This window comes from Bufo bufo, chromosome 8 (genome assembly GCF_905171765.1).
Source record: "Bufo bufo chromosome 8, aBufBuf1.1, whole genome shotgun sequence".
Taxonomy (NCBI): Eukaryota; Metazoa; Chordata; class Amphibia; order Anura; family Bufonidae; genus Bufo; species Bufo bufo.
Genome location: NC_053396.1, coordinates 199,187,032 through 199,207,837, shown reverse-complemented (window position 1 = coordinate 199,207,837; position 20,806 = coordinate 199,187,032). Strand labels below are relative to the sequence as shown.

The following is a 20,806-nucleotide window of genomic DNA, read 5'->3' as shown; positions in this document are numbered from 1 at the left end:
GGCGACAATGACAAATGTCTTATCGTTAAACGGTTCTGATAAGTGAGGCTCATAGTAATGACAGGACGTCATCCGAAAAGAGGAGAATAGCACGCTCAGGGATGCTGCTATGTTTTATATAATGTCCCTTTAAGGGTTCCTTCACACATTAATTTGATGGTGTTTTTTTGTTGTGTTTTTCATGTCACATGCATTTTTTTAGGTCTGTTTTTTGTTACAAACGTGTGAATTGTTACAACATTCTGCTTTAAAAAAAAAAAAACTGCCATGAATACGCCGCAAATGAAAAAGAAAAGAACCTGATACTATATTAAAAAAATACATAAAAAGTGTGCACTTTTAAACTGAGCACGTGCGACCAGCTCAGTGAGATGGACAAAAAAAGAAGAAAAAGAATAAACAGCAGGTGGCGCTATACAGATACATTTTATTGAATAACTCTTTGGCTATACAAAATTTTTAATTACATGCAATTACAAAAGTATTCAGATCCAGGGGCTGGTTTGAAAAACTTAGTATATGTTTCATGACACAACCCTTTTAAGTGTTTATTTAGGGCAAAGTAGTGTTTTCTGGCTCTGGGTATAACCAAAAATGCCTCCATTCATTGGCAGCAAGCAGAGATCTTGAAATTGGTGACATTTACTGAAATGTAAGGTAGACCAGAAAGTTATCTGACCTTTAGGTAATCATACACTAATATGTGGTCCTTCTCCATCCAGGCAGGTGCCCTCAATGAAGGATCCATAACCATCTCCTTGCCCCATGCTCCTCCCCTTTCTCTTCCTCTGGGGCCTGGCCATACCAGGCGGCCATGCCTTCTTCCCAAACTTCTGGTCCAAGATCCTGTCCTTCACCTGGGGATCTTTCACTCATCAGGATCTGACAGAAGAAGCCATGCTCAACGTCACCCTGCAGATCCTACTGGACAACAAGCATCCCACCAGACCCCCTCTTCGCTGGGAAGACTTTGAGGTGAGGGGATGGGGGGGGGGGGGGGGGGGGGCGTCTCATTGTTTGCAAGGCCATGTGGGGGCACCTTGTGGATTTCTTAGGTAGATCTACATTTTGTTATTTTTAGATGGATCTTATATTTAGGGGTCCGTTGACCCCTTTAATTTGGTCAAATGCATGCCCTGCCGAACTTCCCTGCCCTGTGCTAAGCCTCTGTTCACACTGGCCTCCATCTTTATGAAATTCCTGATATGGCAGATTCTCCTATTGGCAAAAATATATAGACCTTAATAAGGAGGAGAATTTCATATAATAAAAAAATGGTATTGACGACTCTGGGATCTGATGGACACCATGGCACCTGACAGATCCCATTGACTCTAGTGGTATCTGGTTTCCGCCATGGTGTTACAATCCTACAGGCTCACCTGAGTCAGAGGATAGCTGGCTGGAGGTGGAGCCCAGTGGCAAGGACCGCAGGCAGGTTGTAGTTGCAGCGTAGTCAGACAGAGGCGTAATCGGTTAGCAGGCGGTGGTTCAGGGCAGGCAGCAGTGAGCGTGGTCAGACAATCCGGATCAGGAACGGTGGAAGCAGGTCAGTTGGTAGGGACAAGCAGAAGAGTAGTCGGGGACAATTCCAAGGTCGGCAGCAGTCAAGTTGGTAGCAGTAGCAGCAGAGGAACAGCAGTAGATGCAGCAGGATCAAGTCCAGAAGAACAATAACCAGCAGGGATCTGGTGCAAGAGGCTGGGCTTATAAAGAGGAAGTAGCAGGTGCAAGGAATCACAGAGATTAACAAGGCAAGGCTGGAACAAGGTAGATCAAAGAGTTCAGTAGAAGGAAATATCCAGAAGGGTTGGTAGTCTAGTGGCTAGAGCTACTGCCTGGGACATGGCTGGTCACTGGTTCGAATCCCGACAGTACTCCCCCCCTTCCAAGGTGACCTCCGGGCACCGCAGATGATGGTTTATCGGGATGTCTTTGGTGGAAAGATTTTACCAGTCTGGGGGCATGGACATTTTCCTCCGGCTCCCAGGAGTCATCCTCGGGGGAATAGCCTTTCCACCCAACAAGATACTGCAGCCTTCCACGGTGGAGTCTGGAGTCAAGGATCTTGGCCACAGTGTATTCCTCCTGGTCTTGTACTCTTACCGGAGGAGGAGGAGGGGGGTGGCGGCCTGGGAAAGTGTTCTCAACATGTGGTTTCAGGAGAGAGCAGTGGAAAACCGGGTGCACTCGGATGGAGTCGGGAAGGTCGAGTCGGAAGGTGACTTCGTTGATTCGAGCCGTGATCCAGAAAGGACCCATGTATTTTTGGCCCAACTTCCGGGAGGGAACCTTTGGGCTTAGGTTTCTGGTGGAGAGCCACACCTTGTCCCCTACCTGGAATTCCGGAGCGGGTTTGCGGTGTTTATCCGCTGCCTGCTTGAAGCGGCTCTGGGCTCGATGTAGATTGTCCCGAATATTTTCCTGTGCCTGTTGTAGACTTGCAAGACGTTCGGCCACAGCTGGGACTGTGGTGGAAATGGGCAAGTGAGGGATGAAGGTTGGGTGTAGGCCGGTGTTAGCGTAGAACGGGCTGTATTGGGTAGAACTGTGCTCCGCATTGTTATAGGCGAACTCGGCCGTAGAGAGGTGGTCCAGCCAGTCGTCCTGCAGATGGGTGACGAAACAGCGCAAATACTGCTCGAGGGTTTGATTCGTTCTCTCGGTCTGCCCATTGGATTGGGGGTGGAACGCAGAAGACAGGTTCACCTTGATCCCAAGGGCTTGACAGAAGTTTCTCCAGAACCTGGAAGTGAACTGTACTCCCCGATCCGAAACAACATCGTCCGGGGCCCCATGTAGCCTAAAAACCTCTCTGAGTACGAGATCGGCCGTCTGTTTGGCGGTGAGTCTCTTGGCGCTGCGGATAAACTCTAGGTTCCGGTGGTCAGTGTATACAGAGATGGGATTATGGGCCCCCTCCAGCAAGTGTCTCCACTCGGTGAAAGCGTCCTTGATTGCCAGCAGTTCCTTATTCCCGATGTCGTAATTCCGTTCAGCGGGGGACATCTGGCGGGAGAAGAAAGCGCAAGGGTGTAGGAGCATCTTTTCCCCTGAACGTTGAGACAGAATTGCGCCCACCGCAGCGTCGGAGGCGTCCACCTCGACCGTAAATGGTAATTCAGGGTTTGGGTGGGCCAGGATCGGGGCAGAGGTGAAGAGGGACTTCAGTTTAGCAAAGGCCTCCTGTGCCTCCGGAGTCCACCCGAAGGGGACAGTCTTTTTTGTTAGTTGAGTGATTGGGGCGATGATTTTTGAAAAGTTCCTGATGAACTTCCGATAAAAGTTTGCAAAACCTACAAACCTCTGGACCTCCTTTTCGTTCTTCGGGGCAGGCCACTCAGTCACGGCCTGGATCTTCCGGGGATCCATACTTAAGCCCTCCGGTGAAATAATATAGCCGAGGAATTGGGTGGAAGTCTGTTCAAATTCGCACTTCTCCAGCTTAATATAGAGAGACTGTTCACGGAGTTTCTGTAGCACCCTGCGGACATGCCCACGATGTTGTTCAGGGTCTTCTGAGAAAATCAAAATATCGTCCAGATATGCTACCACAAATTGGTCAAGCATGTCCCTGAGGACGTCGTTGATAAAATGTTGGAAGGTAGCAGGGGCATTGCAGAGGCCGAAAGGCATGACCAGATACTCAAAGTGACCATAGCGGGTTCGGAAGGCGGTTTTCCACTCGTCCCCCGGGCGAATTCGGACCAGGTTGTAGGCTCCTCGGAGATCGAGCTTAGTGAAGACTTTTGCCGCCCGAAGTCTCTCAAGGAGTTCAGAAATCAGGGGGAGAGGGTACCGGTTCTTCACAGTAACGTTGTTGAGCTTTCGATAATCTATGCAAGGGCGTAGAGAAGAGTCTTTTTTCTCCACGAAGAAGAAAGGGGCCCCTGCAGGGGATGTGGAAGGTCGGATAAAACCTTTTTTTAGATTTTCGTCTAAGTACTCCTTCAGGGCCTTTAGTTCCGGCTCGGAGAGGGAGTATATACTGCCGAAGGGTATTTCGGCTCCAGGTAGCAGCTCAATCGGGCAGTCATAAGGCCGATGCGGGGGCAGTTTGTCTGCATTTCTTTTGTCACAGACATCCTGGAACTCCAGATATTGAGGGGGTAAAAGCTCCTTGGTGGATAGTCCGAATATGGTAGGTTCTTCGGGCGGAGAAGGGACGGATTTACGTAAACAGTTCTGAGAACAAAAGTCCGAGCGGAACCGTATGCAGCGGGCATCCCAGTCCACCGAGGGGTTGTGAGTTTCCAACCAAGGGATGCCTAGGATCACCGGAAACTTAGGGGAGGTGATCAGGGAGAAGTGAATGGTTTCCTGATGATCGGGTTCGACGAGAAGTTGAAGATCAGCGGTCTGGTGCGTAACCGGCCCAGAAGAGAGCGGGGTCCCATCGACGGTTTCCAGATCGATGGGGGCTGCCCTGGTTACCAGTGGTATGTTGTTCTCATGGGCGAAGGTCAAGTCCATGAAATTTCCGCCGGCCCCCGAGTCAAGCATTGCGGAGCAGGGAAGCTGTCGTTCCCCAATGGTGATAAGGATGGGAACAATGAAGTGGGACCCGGTACCTGTAGTGTCCATGGTTTCAGAGGCCAAGGGTGAAATTGTAGCTTGTTGTAATTCCCGTAATTCAGTGACAGCAATGGTTCGGCAAGTCTTATTGGGGCACCTAATAGCGAAGTGCCCTGGCTCGCCACAGTAAAGGCAGAGGCCCGCGGCCAGTCGTCTCTCCTTTTCAGCAGCCGATAGAGTCTTGCGCAGTGTGTCGACCTGCATCGGTTCGGTGGAGGGTTGGTGAGCCGGCTGAGTCATTGGAGTGAAAGGGTACGCGGGCCTGTTATCTAAGGACCAGAGTCTTTCTCTCCTTCTTTCCGCGAGTCTCCGGTCAATTCGGATGCACAGTTGGACGAAGTCATCCAGATCATCTGGGGCGTCTACCCTGGCGAGCTCATCCTTTATAAGTTCGGAGAGTCCGCGGCGAAATTGACTTTTCTGAGCAGCGGGGTTCCAGGTGGTGTCCGTGACCCAGCGGCGGAACTCGGAGGAATACTCGGCTACAGAGCGTCTTCCCTGCCGTAGACTGTGCAGCCTAGCCTCGGCAGTCGCGCAGCGGTTAGGGTCGTCGAAGACTTGGCTCATGGCTGTGGTGAAGTTGTCTAGATTATTTAATAAGAGACTGTGGGACTCCACATATGGGGATGCCCATGCTAGGGCCTCGTCAGTTAGAAGGTTAATGATGAACAGGATCTTCTTTCTGTCCGAGGAAAAGGAGCCCGGCTGCATCTGAAAGTAGATACGGCACTGGTTGAGGAACCCCCGAAACTGGCTCCGATCGCCGTTAAACTTTGACGGGAGAGGCATGCGGGAGTCTGTGACCGCGCTGCGTACGTCCAGTAGTTGACGCTGTAAATCGATAATTTCTCTCTGTTGGCTCTGGATTGCGCCTTGAAGTTGAGTCATTTCCTTTTGGGCAGAGGTGCCAAACTCCTGAAGTTCGGAGACTTGTTTGCGCAGGGTGGCCATCGCGGACTCCATTTTTCGGGCTGGTTATTCTGTTACAATCCTACAGGCTCACCTGAGTCAGAGGATAGCTGGCTGGAGGTGGAGCCCAGTGGCAAGGACCGCAGGCAGGTTGTAGTTGCAGCGTAGTCAGACAGAGGCGTAATCGGTTAGCAGGCGGTGGTTCAGGGCAGGCAGCAGTGAGCGTGGTCAGACAATCCGGATCAGGAACGGTGGAAGCAGGTCAGTTGGTAGGGACAAGCAGAAGAGTAGTCGGGGACAATTCCAAGGTCGGCAGCAGTCAAGTTGGTAGCAGTAGCAGCAGAGGAACAGCAGTAGATGCAGCAGGATCAAGTCCAGAAGAACAATAACCAGCAGGGATCTGGTGCAAGAGGCTGGGCTTATAAAGAGGAAGTAGCAGGTGCAAGGAATCACAGAGATTAACAAGGCAAGGCTGGAACAAGGTAGATCAAAGAGTTCAGTAGAAGGAAATATCCAGAAGGGTTGGTAGTCTAGTGGCTAGAGCTACTGCCTGGGACATGGCTGGTCACTGGTTCGAATCCCGACACATGGATTGCATGGTACGTGTATAGCGGTATTTTGTCCTAATGGTGGATCTAACCATACCTGATTAGAGTTAGGGCCCACTGAGCTACATGAGTACTCATCATGCTCCTGGACTACTCCCTGTGAGTCACAATATGGATAAGTATAGTTCATTACGGTAGGATGATGGATTCCTGAGCAGAGATCCTTAATCTCTTGGAAGACCCGGCAGGACGGAGGCTCAGGCGTCTTTCCAAGGGGCATGACTAAGCAGCGCAATTTAGGAGATGACATAAAGCACTTTTATTTTGGCAACAGATCTTTATGCTTCTGTCTCTTGTCCTGTGTGATGATGTCTCGTCAGCCATCAGGGTATGATGAGAGTTGTAGTTTTGAGACACCGGAAGGGCCACGGGTCTTGTTTAAAGTAGAACGTAGAAATTATTCCTCTAATTTGGGATTCATGATATATTAAAGGGTATTTCTGAGATTCACATCCTTAGGATAGGTCATCAATATCTGATGGGTGGGGGTCTGACTAGCCGGTGAGCGCTGCAGCCTGTTCCTAGACCAGTGACCTTACATTCATCGGTCACATGGCCTAGGCCAGTGATGGCGAACCTTTTAGAGACCGAGTGCCCAAACTGTCACCCAAAACCCACTTATTTATCCCAAAGTGCCAACAACGCAATTTAACCTGAATACTGAAAAATACCGGCCAAGTTAAGTTGTGGGGGCGTGGCTTAACACAGGCCCCAGTAAAATGAATGCCCCCATTGTTGCCCCCTTTAGTATTAATAATGTCCCAGTAGTGGTCCCCAGTATTAATAATGTCCCAGTAGTGGTCCCCAGTATTAATAAGGCCCCCATTAGTGGCCCCCAGTATTAATATTGTCCCATCAGTTGTCCCCAGTATTAATAAGGCCACATTAGTGGCCCCCAGTATTACTATAACCCCAGTAGTGGCCCCTAGTATTAATAATGCCACTGTTATAAAACTCACCTCCTCCATTTGATCGCGCTGCGGTGAACACTCGCTGCTCACTGGATGCACAGGACAAGACCTGCGCTCCAGTGTGATGACATTTCACAGGTCCTGCGCATTCAGTAAGTAGAGAGTGTTCCCCGCAGTGTGATCAAATGGATGAGGATAAAAGAAGAGTGTTACTCACCTCACTGATTCCCGCTACTCCCATTCTGACACTTCCCCGCTGGTTTACTTCCTGTTCCATCTTGACACACAGGAAACCAGCAGTCAACCAATCACTGTATGAGGTGGGTGGGTCTCCTTTGCGGCCAGTGATTGGCCGAGCAGTCATTTCTTGTGTGCCAAGAGGGCTCAGTAACTAGAGACCAGCAGGGAACTGGGAATCCGTCATAATGGGAGGCGTGGGAATCGGTGACAAAAGGATTGCTGCTTTTTTATCCCGTCCTGACCTTTAAAAAAAAAGTTACCGCTTACAGATTTGTACAGCTTCTATTGATATCAATAGGTCTGTCATTATAGGGCTGTGCTAAGGGTAGCAGGAGGTTTGGGACACTGTGTCAGACTCAGTATTTTGGATCAATGTAGATTTAAAGGGGTTTTCTCACAGTAAACATTTACCACCTACCTGCCGAGCCTCCAATTCCACCACTCTGGAGTCTGAAGGGGCCGAAAGATCCATAGGAGGAGTCCAATTAGGCCGAGGTTCCGGTTACAGGTTTTGTACTGGAGCCCAGGAGCTTCAGGCTAGATGCAATGAACATGCAATACAGATAGGTTAGACGTGTTTCTGCCTCCTATTGGGTTAATTTATCAAACTGGTGTAAAGTAGAACTGGCTTAGTTGCCCATAGCAACCAATCAGAGTCTGTCTTTCATTTTCCAAAGGAGCTGTGAAAAATGAAAGGTGGAATATGATTGGTTGCTATGGGCGACTGAGCCAGTTCTACGCCAGTTTGATAAATGACCCCACATATGTAGTATTTTCTATGATGGCGATTTGCTATTAGCCCGATTTGTAATTCCAGCCAGTATTCCTCTACGAGGTGAACAGTATGGAGGGAATTGCTTTGTTTTGAGTGGCGGTCATGTGCCGCGATCATGTGATTTGAGTAACGCATCCACCTCCTTATGGGCTGGAGCATGCGCAGTCAATTTTCACTGCTGGGTCGCCATCTTGGTTGTGGTATCGGATGTCCTCTATGCGAAATGTTAGTCTCGCGGGAAGAGAAGCACTCGACGCCTGCGCAGTATGTCTTACCTAACGCCGATCAGGTCCTGCCGTCTCGAGCGACATGTGAGACTCTGATAACGAGTTATTTGATTTCAATCGCACAATCATGTACACTTGTGATGAGATGTTTGTCGATTGAGGATATTTTATGATATGGATTATTAGCACATTGCACTTTACATAGTATTGTTTTGGTACTTTTGATGAAGAATTACCGTATGTACACGTTTATGAAATCACTTCGGAATCATGTATTTTAACACTGTTTTTAATTGTATTGAGATCTAATCATGTAATCGCTATGTCTGATTGGGTATGCTATATAAGCACATTGTAACATGGCTTGACAAAGGCTCCATGGAGAGAGCTGAAACGTTGCTATCACAGGGGTTAATAAATCACCCACTTTTTTTTACGGATTTAAGTCTGCTGCCTTTGTTCTTTTTGGTGTATTCAGCAAAAGTATTTTGAAGGTATTGCACCGCTAATTTGTTTGTGTGCTGCTCTTTAACTTTTTTCGTTTATAGTATTTTCTATGGCTATTAGTGTAGGATGTGCGTCTGTAGGTCAGAAAACCGCTCTTCCCGTCAGTCCCCGCTCTCGTGTCTGTGGAGGGTCACGTACTCAGCTCTTCCTCTTTGTCTGTATGGCGTGTGTGGTTCATGAGGTTTTGTATGTCAGGGACACGTGACCATGGGCTGAGCGTCGTCTCCATCCTGTTACATGTAGAGCGCGGTTGTCATCATTACATGTTATTGCATAATACTGAGCGGCTGCAGCGAGCGCGCTGTCTGTGGACTGTGCAATGCCTCAGGGAACCGATTAGATAGCAATGCCGAGCTATTTCCAGAACTTATTATTTTAGCTTTAGGAGCAAATCAAAACCACAGCAGGGCGGCTGGAGGAATGTGTAATGGGCTCGGTTCTGATGCTGTATCTATGTAGTAAGCTTGGTTCTGGTACCATATCTATGTAGTAAGTTTGGTTCTGGTACCATATCTATGTAGTTAGCTTGGTTCTGGTACTATATCTATGTAGTAAGCTTGGTTCTGGTACCATATCTATGTAGTAAGCTTGGTTCTGGTACCATATATGTAGTAAGCTTGGTTCTGGTACCATATCTATGTAGTAAGCTTGGTTCTGGTACCATATCTATGTAGTAAGCTTGGTTCTGGTACCATATCTATGTAGTAAGCTTGGTTCTGGTACCATATCTATGTAGTAAGCTTGGTTCTGGTACCATATCTATGTAGTAAGCTTGGTTCTGGTACCATATCTATGTAGTAAGCTTGGTTCTGGTACCATATCTATGTAGTAAGCTTGGTTCTGGTACCATATCTATGTAGTAAGCTTGGTTCTGGTACCATATCTATGTAGTAAGCTTGGTTCTGGTACCATATCTATGTAGTAAGCTTGGTTCTGGTACCATATCTATGTAGTAACCTTGGTTCTGGTACCATATCTATGTAGTAACCTTGGTTCTGGTACCATATCTATGTTGTAAGCGTGGTTCTCTTAGACCTCTTTCACACGGGAGAGATTTCCGCGCGGGTGCAATGCGTGAGGTGAACGCATTGCACCCACACTGAATCCGGACCCATTCATTTCTATGGGGCTGTGCAGATGAGCGGTGATTTTCACGCATCACTTGTGCGTTGCGTGAAAATCGCAGCATGCTCCTCTTTGTGCGTTTTCCACGCAACGCAGGCCCCATAGAAGTGAATGGGGCTGAGTGAAAATCGCAAGCATCCGCAAGCAAGTGCGGATGCGGTGCGATTTTCACGCATGGTTGCTAGGAGACGATCGGGATGGAGACCCGATCATTATTATTTTCCCTTATAACATGGTTATAAGGGAAAATAATAGCATTCTTAATACAGAATGCTTAGTACAATAGGGCTGGAGGGGTTAAAAAATAAATAGAGGGGGCGCATGCGCGAAGCTTTCGGAGCAGACATGTCTCTGTGAGCTCCGCTCCGACCGCTGGTAATTACCCTATATTAGCGCCGTTCATTCGGCTCCACAAGCCCTGAGAAAACATGCAGGGGTCGCAGAAGAACTCCCGAAACAAGAGAGGATCGAAAAACCCGGGTACGCCACTCGCAGCACATACTATACCGGAGATCTTCCGGGCCACGAGACACTCCATCATGGCCGACAACGCGGCGCCTCCTGCGAGCCCGGCCTCCTCAACTGAGAATGAGCCTATCGTGGATACAGGCTCCTCACAACCAGGCCAGGCAGAACTTTATGCCAACATTGCAGCTCTCTTTAAAACTGAGCTGACCCAGGCGGTAGCAGAGTTCTCCCGCCAGATTAATGAACTGGGAAACAGAGTTTCTGACCTGGAGTCCAGAACGGATGAACTTGCAGATGCCGTCGGCGCTGACAGAGAGGACATCGACGCACATTCACTCCAGCTTCAGGCCCTCGAGTCAAAGATTGAAGACCTGGAGAACAGATCAAGAAGAGGGAACCTACGTATAAGAGGGTTACCTGAATCCTTCCAGGACTTAACGAGCACAGTAAGTGCATTATTTACAGCTTTGCTACCCCAGACCCAACCGAGTCAGCTACGAATGGACAGGATCCATAGAGCACTGGGGAAGCCGCGTATCCCTGATACTCCCAGGGACGTGGTTTTAAAGTTACATTACCCGGAGACAAGAGACATGATCTTGAATGCGGCGCGAAATATGGCGGCCCTACCTGATCTCCCGCCAGAAGTGCACATCTATGCCGACCTAGCGCCCACAACACTCCGTAAGCGCAGGGAGATGAAACCTGTCACGCAAGCACTTCAACAAGCCCTGGTGCGCTATAGATGGGGGTTCCCCTTCGCCCTATCCTTCCAGCTCAATTCACGCTCTTACACTATTCATACTCCTGAAGAGGGGATCGAGAAGCTACGACAAGCCGGACTAAAGGTGGATCGTCTGGATAAATCAGTGGCACCCCCAAGGCCGCAACGCCCGGCCAGAGTTTGGACCCAGGTACCGACCAACGCTAACTCACCGAACCACTGAAAGTGAGACTCTGTTGTTAATGTTTTCCATGTTTTCAAGGAGGGACTGCTTATTATAAAACCTGCTTGCCCTGGACTTGAGATCCATTATAAACGGATACCTGCAGGGTTATGTCTCAGGACACTCGCCAGGGTTACGGCGTAACGGACACTCTTGCTGTCCTCCTTCATTAGGCCATATTTTGTGGAGTCAGGGATTAATATCGCTCCCCTGATCTCTGCAGTAGGCCCACTTGTTATTGCAGGCCTCATTAGGCCCTGCCATTTTTGCTGTACTACGGCATTGTTTATGTTGTTTTTGTTGTTTTTGAATGTGTTTTTCAGTTTTCTTGTCTATATGGAGATCCTAACAGCCACGACTAGATGCTCTTTAGGAATGAGGCAATTAACCACGCTAAATTACACTATTTATTGCTGGGATAATGTTTAAATTAATATCACATAATGTGAGGGGCTTGAACTCCCCAGGTAAACGCAAAACTGCTTTTACAGCCTACCATAAACACAACCCAGATATTATTTGTATACAAGAGTCACACTTCACCACGTCTTCTCACCCTAAATACTTTCACCCTCGATACTCTAGATTTTTTTCTTCAAGCTTCCGTACTAAAAGTAGGGGAGTAATTACTCTGATAAGGAATTCCTTTCCGATCCAGGTTAACGATCAGATTATAGATCAGGAAGGTCGTTATGTTATCCTATTGGGAGAATACAAAGGAAAAGTTATGTGTATTGTGAATACATATGCTCCAACCGAAGACCCAATTACTTTCTTCACCCATATGTTTCACCTAATAGAGCCTTTACGGTATGATGAAATCATATGGGCAGGAGACTTTAATTTTGTGATGAATCCACCGATTGATAGATCCTCTCAACTTAGCACCCCGCGCTCTACTGTATTAGGGAACCAAATTAAGATGGTTATGAAATCCCTCTCTCTGGCAGACTCTTGGAGGGAATATAATGGCGGCCAGAGGGGTTATACGTATTACTCCCCAGCCCATCATCTCTATACACGTATCGATCTAATTTTAATTTCATCATCCCTTTTGCCACACCTAACGTACTGCAGACACCAGGTAATATCATGGTCAGACCATGACATGGTTGTAGCAGATCTTAACCCGTCCGCCCCAACTAGTAGGTTATATACATGGAGGCTTAATGAGTCATTACTGACCAGACCAGTCATACGAGATAGGATCCAAGACGAGTTAAAGCAGTTCTTTCTAGATAACTCTGATCAGAATGTAGACCCTACAACTGTTTGGCTAGCTCACAAGGCTTATATGAGGGGCCAAATTATAAAAGAAGCATCACGCTTAAAAAAAGAAAAACAAATAACATTACTAAACCTTGAATCCAAACTCAGCAAATTAGTAAATGCACACCAAACAACTCCTTCGCTATATCTTTTAAGGGAGATTAAGAACACCAAAACCCAAATTAATATGATCCTTACGGACCAAACAGAAAAAGCCCTGAGGTGGACTGAATCCTACTACTACAGATTTGCTAATAAGCCCGATAAAATGTTAGCACGTCAGCTTAAAGCTAAACAAACTATTAACCAGGTATTTCAGATTAGATCTAAAACAGGTCAAACCTCATCCAATCCCGAAACTATCTACCAGACCTTTCATACTTTTTACCAGAAATTATATGCTAAACCGAACGACTTGCAAGGTCAGAACCCTAACAACTTCCTAGCATCTATTAGTATGCCACAGATCTCCCCTGAGGCGGTACACGATTTGGGAAAAGCAGTGATAAACGAAGAAGTAGAATTTTCTATTAAGTCCCTGAAGTTAGGTAAAGCGCCTGGCCCAGATGGGTTGTCTGCTCTATACTATAAAAAATTTGCCTCCCTCCTAACCCCGCATATTACAAAATTTTGTAATCACATATTACAAGATAACACCCCGCAACCTGACTTTTTGACGGCCAATATAACAGTTATTCCAAAACCCAAAAAGGATCATCTCTCTCCCTCCAACTTTAGACCAATTTCCTTATTGAATTTAGACACAAAAATTCTTACATCTATACTCGCACGTCGACTTAATATTCTGCTCCCTAATTTGGTGGGTAAGGATCAAGTAGGGTTCATCCCAGGTAGAGAAGCCCCTGACAACATCCGTAAAACCCTTAATCTAATACAAGAAGCAAACAAAAGAAAAACACCATTAGCTGTTCTGGCCTTAGACATAGAGAAAGCTTTCGACTCAGTCACTTGGGATTATCTTTACTCAGTCCTCCAATCCATGGGTATTAAGGGTCCATTTGTGCAGGCCATTAAAGCTCTTTATTCAACTCCAGTAGCTTACCTTAAACTCCCGTCCCTGAACCCCTCCCCTATCCAAATACTTAGAGGCACACGACAGGGATGTCCCTTATCCCCGGCACTTTTTGCACTGGCAATGGAACCATTGGCCATCTCTATTAGAAATGATCAGAACATAAAGGGGGTTAAAATTGGCGAGAAAGATTACAAACTAAGTTTGTTTGCAGATGACCTCCTCCTTACCATTACCAATCCTCTAGTCTCCCTACCAAACCTCCTACGTCTCTTGAAAAATTTCTCAGAGGCCTCAGGACTACGAATTAATCACCAAAAATCCGAACTTATGTTATGTAATAATCCTCCCTCCTTGAAGTCTCTCCTCCTAAAAAACTTCCAATTTCATTATTTGCCCAACCACATTCCATATTTAGGCACATTATTACCAAACTTTCCGAATAAGATGTATAAATTAAACTATATCCCTTTATACAGAAGTATAAGAGATGACCTTAAAACTTGGCATAAGTTACCAATATCCTGGATAGGACGAATACATGTTATTAAGATGGTGGTATTACCCAAACTCCTGTATCTATTCAGGACTATACCAACCCCAGTCCCAAGTGGAGATCTCCAAGACCTACAAAGGGATGTAATGAAGTTCGTTTGGGGCAATAAACGAGCGCGTATTGCTAAGACTACCATGTGCCGACATAAAACACAGGGTGGATTATCTCTCCCCGATTTCATTAAATATTACAAAGCAGCTAGATTATCCCAACTTTTTTTGACTCACACCAAATATGAAACTCACCCATTATGGGTTTCGCTGGAGCAGTCCCTTATATCCCCTTGGACATGGAAAGCTTTAATCTGGACTTCATTACCCATTCCAAAAAGAATCTGTACTGACTCGCCACTATCATACCAGGCCATACTTTTATGGAGGTCAGTTAGGTTTAAGCTTTCATTACAGTCAAAACCCTCTCCACTCATTCAATTAATAGGCAATCCTGCCTTTGCACCGGGATTGATATACTCCAATTTTAAGTGGTGGATTGACAACAATTATATAAATCTGCACAGATTCCTGGTCAGGGGGAAGTTGATTACCCTGGGCGATTTTAGAGATAAAGTAAATCTCCCAAGCGATGAATCGTTCAGGGCTAATCAAATTTTCTCATTCCTTCAATCCCTGAAGATTGATAATCAGACATTAGACTTTACTTCTTTTGAGCGATTTATCAACTTCTCTCTGTGTAGATGGGGTATGTTGTCTAGATTTTATAGTATGCTGGATCTCACGCCCGAAGGGGTCCGTCTTCCGTACATGGCGGAGTGGGAAAAAGATATCCAAGAAGAATGTCCACTATCTGAGTGGTTCCTTCGTTCTCAGACACTGACCAAGACTTCTTGGCAGACCACACTGGCTGAGACCTCAGTGAAGGTCCTTCATAGAACCCACTTAGTCCCATTTCGGTTACACCGTATATATCCAGAGGTATCTCCATTATGCTTTAGGGGATGCAATGATGTGGGTACGGTTTATCATATATGGTGGACTTGTCCTCATGTACAACTATTCTGGTCCAAAATTGGCAAATTACTTACTACAATTTTAGGATGTTCCTATCAAATTACACCAACTTTATGCCTCTTGGGAGATAAACCTCCTGAACTAACTTTTGCCAAATTTAAATTGTCACAGTACATACTAATGGCAGCCAGAATTCACATAGCATTTAAGTGGAAAACAAGCGTCCTAAGCTTCCAGGCAGTTATAGATAGAATTAATAGGATACTTCTTTATGAAAAACTTTCAGCAATTCGAACTGACACCTTCGAAGCGTTCGAAAAACTATGGGAACCCTGGGTCTCTTCAACCTACTCCGCCAGGATACAACATAATCTATCTCTGTAATGTACATTACTCAAAGTGTTGTAGCATTAGACTAAAAACGAGCAGGCTGTGTTTATTCATGATGCTATCTAAATTCACCTATGACTCTCTACCTAAAGTACTCTAGATGACCTCCATTTGACAATTAATTATTGTTTTATACATATTGTTTTTAATTATTATTTCTTTGTATGTCTATACTTACTATATTAACAGAATGTTTGTATATCAACAATTATTCTTTAATACACCAAGATACATTGTTGTTGTTGAAAATAACTTTTAATAAAGCATTTGAAACATAAAAAATAAATAGAAATAATTTAACTCACCTTAATCCACTTGTTCGCTCATCTCTTCTGTCTTCATCTTTGCTGTGCACAGGAAAAGGACCTGTGGTGATGTCACTACGCGTATCACATGGTCTGTCACATGATCCATCACCATGGTAAAAGATCATGTGATGGACCATGTGATGAGCTCAGTGACATAATCAAAGGTCCAATTCCTCAAAGAAGAAGACAGAAGAGAAGCCGGGCTGCTCGAACAGCCCTATTGTACTATGCATTCTTTATTAAGAATGCTATTATTTTCCCTTATAACCATGTTATAAGGGAAAATAATTCAATCTACACCACACCTAACCCAAACCCGAACTTCTGTGAAGAAGTTCGGGTTTGGGTACCAAACATGCCGATTTTTCTCACGCGCGTGCAAAACGCATTACAATGTTTTGCACTTGCACGGAAAAATCGCACATTTTTCCGCGACGCACCCGCATCTTATCCGGGCCAAAAACATGACGCCCGTGTGAAAGAGGCCTTACTGTATCTACTGAATAAGCTTGGGTCTGGTATCATATCTATGTAGTAAGCTCAGTTCTTTTACTGTATCTATAGAACAAGCTTGGTTCTGGTACCATATCTACAGTTGCAAGAAAAATTATGTGAACCCTTTGGAATGATATGGATTTCTGCACAAATTGGTCATAAAATGTGATCTGATCTTCATCTAAGTCACAACAATAGACAATCACAGTCTGCTTAAACTAATAACACACAAAGAATTATATGTTACCATGTTTTTATAGAACACATCATGTAAACATTCCCAGTGCAGGTGGAAAAAGTATGTGAACCCCTAGACTAATGACATCTCCAAGAGCTAATTGGAGTGAGGTGTCAGCCAACTGGAGTCCAATCAATGAGATGAGATTGGAGGTGTTGGTTACAGCTGCCCTGCCCTATAAAAAACACACACCAGTTCTGGGTTTGCTTTTCACAAGAAGCATTGCCTGATGTGAATGATGCCTCGCACTAAAGAGCTCTCAGAAGACCTACGATTAAGAATTGTTGACTTGCATAAAGCTGGAAAGGGTTATAAAAGTATCTCCAAAAGCCTTGCTGTTCATCAGTCCACGGTAAGACAAATTGTCTATAAATGGAGAAAGTTCAGCACTGCTGCTACTCTCCCTAGGAGTGGCCGTCCTGTAAAGATGACTGCAAGAGCACAGTGCAGACTGCTCAATGAGGTGAAGAAGAATCCTAGAGTGTCAGCTAAAGGGACACTGACAGGCCAAATCAGCATATTTAGTTATATATATGACATTACAGGTCTTATACAGTCTTTTAAAAGCATCTAAGTATCCCCCCTGTCCACCTTATAAATACCGAAATATAAAGTTTTATAACCTGCCTGTGTCGCCACCAATCTGCCCAAGGGGCGGCGTTTAGATCTCAAAATGCGCCCAGCCAGCCGCTCCCAAGTTCCCAACTGCCGTTCTGAAGCCCCGCCCAGCTCATCAATATTCACTTCGCTGGGCGGCGTCTACAACTCTCCCCAGTCACGATCCTGCGCATGGCCAATTAAATCCTCCTGGCATCGTTCATGTCTAATCTTCTGCGCCTGCACCCCGCCGTGGTTACATCGCGCCTGCGTACACACCCAGCCTGCGTCTTCGAGGCAGCTGCAGCCTCTGCCGCATGCGCCATGCGCCATGCACTGTTCAGAGCAGCGCTTCAGAGCGCTGCTCACTCACATCTCAAAAGGGGTTAATGATAGTGCGTCCGACCTCCAAATCTTCACTCCGCCCTCATTGTCTGTGTGTACACAGTGCAGACAAAGAGAGGCGGAGGAAGAGTTTGAGTTGTAGCCACCGCCCAGCGAAGTGAATATTGATGAGCTGGGCGGGGCTTCAGAACGGCTGTTGGGAACTTGGGAGCGGCTGGCTGGGCGCATTTTAAGATGGAACGCCGCCCCTTGGGCAGATTGGTGGCGACACAGGCAGGTTATAAAACTTTATATTTCGGTATTTATAAGGTGGACAGGGGGGATACTTAGATGCTTTTAATAGACTGTATAAGACCTGTAATGTCATATATATAACTATATATGCTGATTTGGCCTGTCAGTGTCCCTTTAAACAGAAGAAAATACGCCTTCTGGAGTGGCCCAGTCAGAGTCCTGACCTCAACCCGATTGAGATGCTGTGGCATGATCTCAAGAAAGCGATTCACACCAGACATCCCAAGAATATTGCTGAACTGAAACAGTTCTGTAAAGAGGAATAGTCAAGAATTACTCCTGACCGTTGTGCACGTCTGATCTGCAACTACAGGAAACGTTTGGTTGAAGTTATTGCTGCCAAAGGAGGTTCAACCAGTTATTAAATCCAAGGGTTCACATACTTTTTCCACCTGCACTGTGAATGTTTACATGGTGTGTTCAATAAAAACATGGTAACATTTAATTCTTTGTGTGTTATTAGTTTAAGCAGACTGTGATTGTCTATTGTTGTGACTTAGATGAAGATCAGATCACATTTTATGACCAATTTGTGCAGAAATCCATATCATTCCAAAGGGTTCACATACTTATTCTTGCAACTGTATGTAGTAAGTTTGGTTCTAGTGCTGCATCCATTTACTGAGCTTGCTTCCATACTGTTCTATGTAGTAAGCTTGGTTCTGTTACGCCTGAAATCTATGCTAGCTCCTTGCTGGCTCATTAAGTGTTCCTGCATGGCAAGACCACTTACTGTTATCTCACATATATATTCTTATTATTATAGCCAAATTTACCACCCTAACGCCTCCCACAGTTTTTACAATACATAGACAGTAATATACCGAAACGTGCGGATTGTTCCCGATTGCTGTGCTATTACTTTGTGGAACGTTTCACCGAATGGTTCACGAAATATCAGCGTTTTTGTGGCGAAATTGGTCCCATAGGAATGAATGGCGGAATGTTCAAAACTAGAGTGGGAGCTAAAAAAATCAGGACATGATTTCTAAACTGCCACCACTCCCTCATTTTCAAGCCCACCTACACAAATCGGCTGCTAATATTTTTATAAATGTATGTTTTAATGTAACTGTGAAGCACTTTGGGCAACAACATTGCAATTAAATGTGCCATATAAATAAATGAAAGTTGAAATGCATTTCTCAGGCCTCTTTCACACTTGCGTTGTCCGAATCCGTCGTGTACTCCATTTGCCGGAGGTGCCCGCCAGATCCGTAACACCGCAAGTGAACTAAAAGCATTTGAAGACAGAGCCGTCTTCAAAATGCGTTCAGTGTTACTATGGCAGCCAGGACGCTATTAAAGTCCTGGTTGCCATAGTAGTAGTGGGGAGCGGGGGAGCAGTATACTTACCGTCCGTGCGGCTCCCGGGGCGCTCCAGAATGACGTCAGGGCGCCCCATGTGCATGGATGACGTGATCCATGCGATCACGTCATCCATGCGCGTGGGGCGCCCTGACGTCACTCTTGAGCGCCCCGGGAGCCGCACGGACGGTAAGTACACTGCTCCCCCGCTCCCCACTACACTTTACCATGGCAAACAGGACTTTAGTGTCCTGGGAGCCATGGTAACCATTCAGAAAAAGCTAAACGTCGGATCCGGTAATGCGCCGAAACGACGTTTAGCTTAAGGCCGGATCCGGATTAATGCCTTTCAATGAGCATTAATTCTGGATCCGGCCTTGCGGCAAGTGTTCAGGATTTTTGACCGGAGCAAAAAGCGCAGCATGCTGCGGTATCTTCTCCGGCCAAAAAACTTTCCGTTCCGGAACTGAAGACATCCTGATGCATCCTGAACAGATTTCTCTCCATTCAGAATGCATTAGGATAATCCTGATCAGGATTCTTCCGGCATAGAGCCCCGACGACAGAACTCTATGCCGGAACAGAACAACGCAAGTGTGAAAGAGCCCTTACTCTATCAGGCTTGCCATGTGCACTTTTTAAATTTGATCAATCAATTGGTTAGTGTAATGTTTACTATCTTTACTCACTCCAAACACTCCATAAAGTTACTCTGCCCAGTCCAACCTTTCCACAGTTACTGAAGCCACTCCAACCACACAACAGTTACTGAAGCCACTCCACCCAGTTACTCCGCCCACTCTAGTTGTAGACTACTGGTGGAGGCAACAACACTTCACACAATTTCCCCAGATATTGTAGCTTTTCTAGTTTTTAATACTGTACTCTGCAGTCCAAATAATACTGCCATCCAGTAACTGTCAAGCATATTGGTACGACTCTATCTGCCTGATTCCTCCTGCCATCGTTGAGTGGGGAGCTCACATACACCACTTACCAACCAAAAACCATGGCTCCCCACGTATCACCTGCTGACTCTCCCCTTAATGATCAGCAGAGCACTCTTGACTCCCTCTGCTCAATCATAGACAGAACTGTGCCATCATACAGTTATAGCTCCTCTGACATCTCATACCTACACTCATCTCTATCCCTTCACTACCCTAGACCACCGTGAATCTTTACAGTAACCCCTTCATGGCCCTAGACCACCAGGGATACTGGAATGAACTCCCGCACTGCCTTAGACCACCAGGTAAAAAACCTACAACACCTCTCTGTCTATTGCTGACAGTACCGTACCCCACCTAAACTACGCACAATGCCATAAACACAAAAAAAGCAGTGGGCCCAAAATATCAAAAATATATTCACTTTATTAAGTTACATCTATTAAACAATGGAGAAAAAAGGCAAGTTGGAATAAAGATACATAGAGAAGCAAGGGGCCAAACCTCCCTGGACAACCATGTCTCTCCACAAGATAATAATAACCAGGTAATACACTGTGCCTCACATAACGGTGGTCAGACACAGTGGTCCAGGTCGGATGTCGAGCCCTGCCAAACAAACAAAATATCGTCGATATATCTGGACCACGAGATCACAGAGCTATAGCCAGGCAGATTATGGACAATTTCCCTCTCCCACAGCCCCAGGAACAGATTGGCGTATGAGGGCGCACAAGTCGCCCTCATCGCCGTCTCACGGAGC

The 20,806-nt window shown here is 46.0% G+C and overlaps 1 protein-coding gene across 2 annotated transcripts in view; it reads left to right on the top strand.

The window, feature by feature from the left end:
• The window catches only part of VWA7 (von Willebrand factor A domain containing 7), a 48,908-nt gene that overhangs the window by 8,159 nt on the left and 19,943 nt on the right, over positions 1-20,806 (top strand). Inside the window, exon 2 of one of the 2 annotated variants that reach the window (XM_040442746.1) lies at positions 723-975. In XM_040442746.1, coding sequence (XP_040298680.1) covers positions 766-975 — 210 coding nt within the window. In that variant the 5' untranslated portion in view covers positions 723-765. The remainder of the gene's footprint in view (positions 1-722; positions 976-20,806) is intronic. The other variant, XM_040442747.1, reaches the window with a different exon arrangement.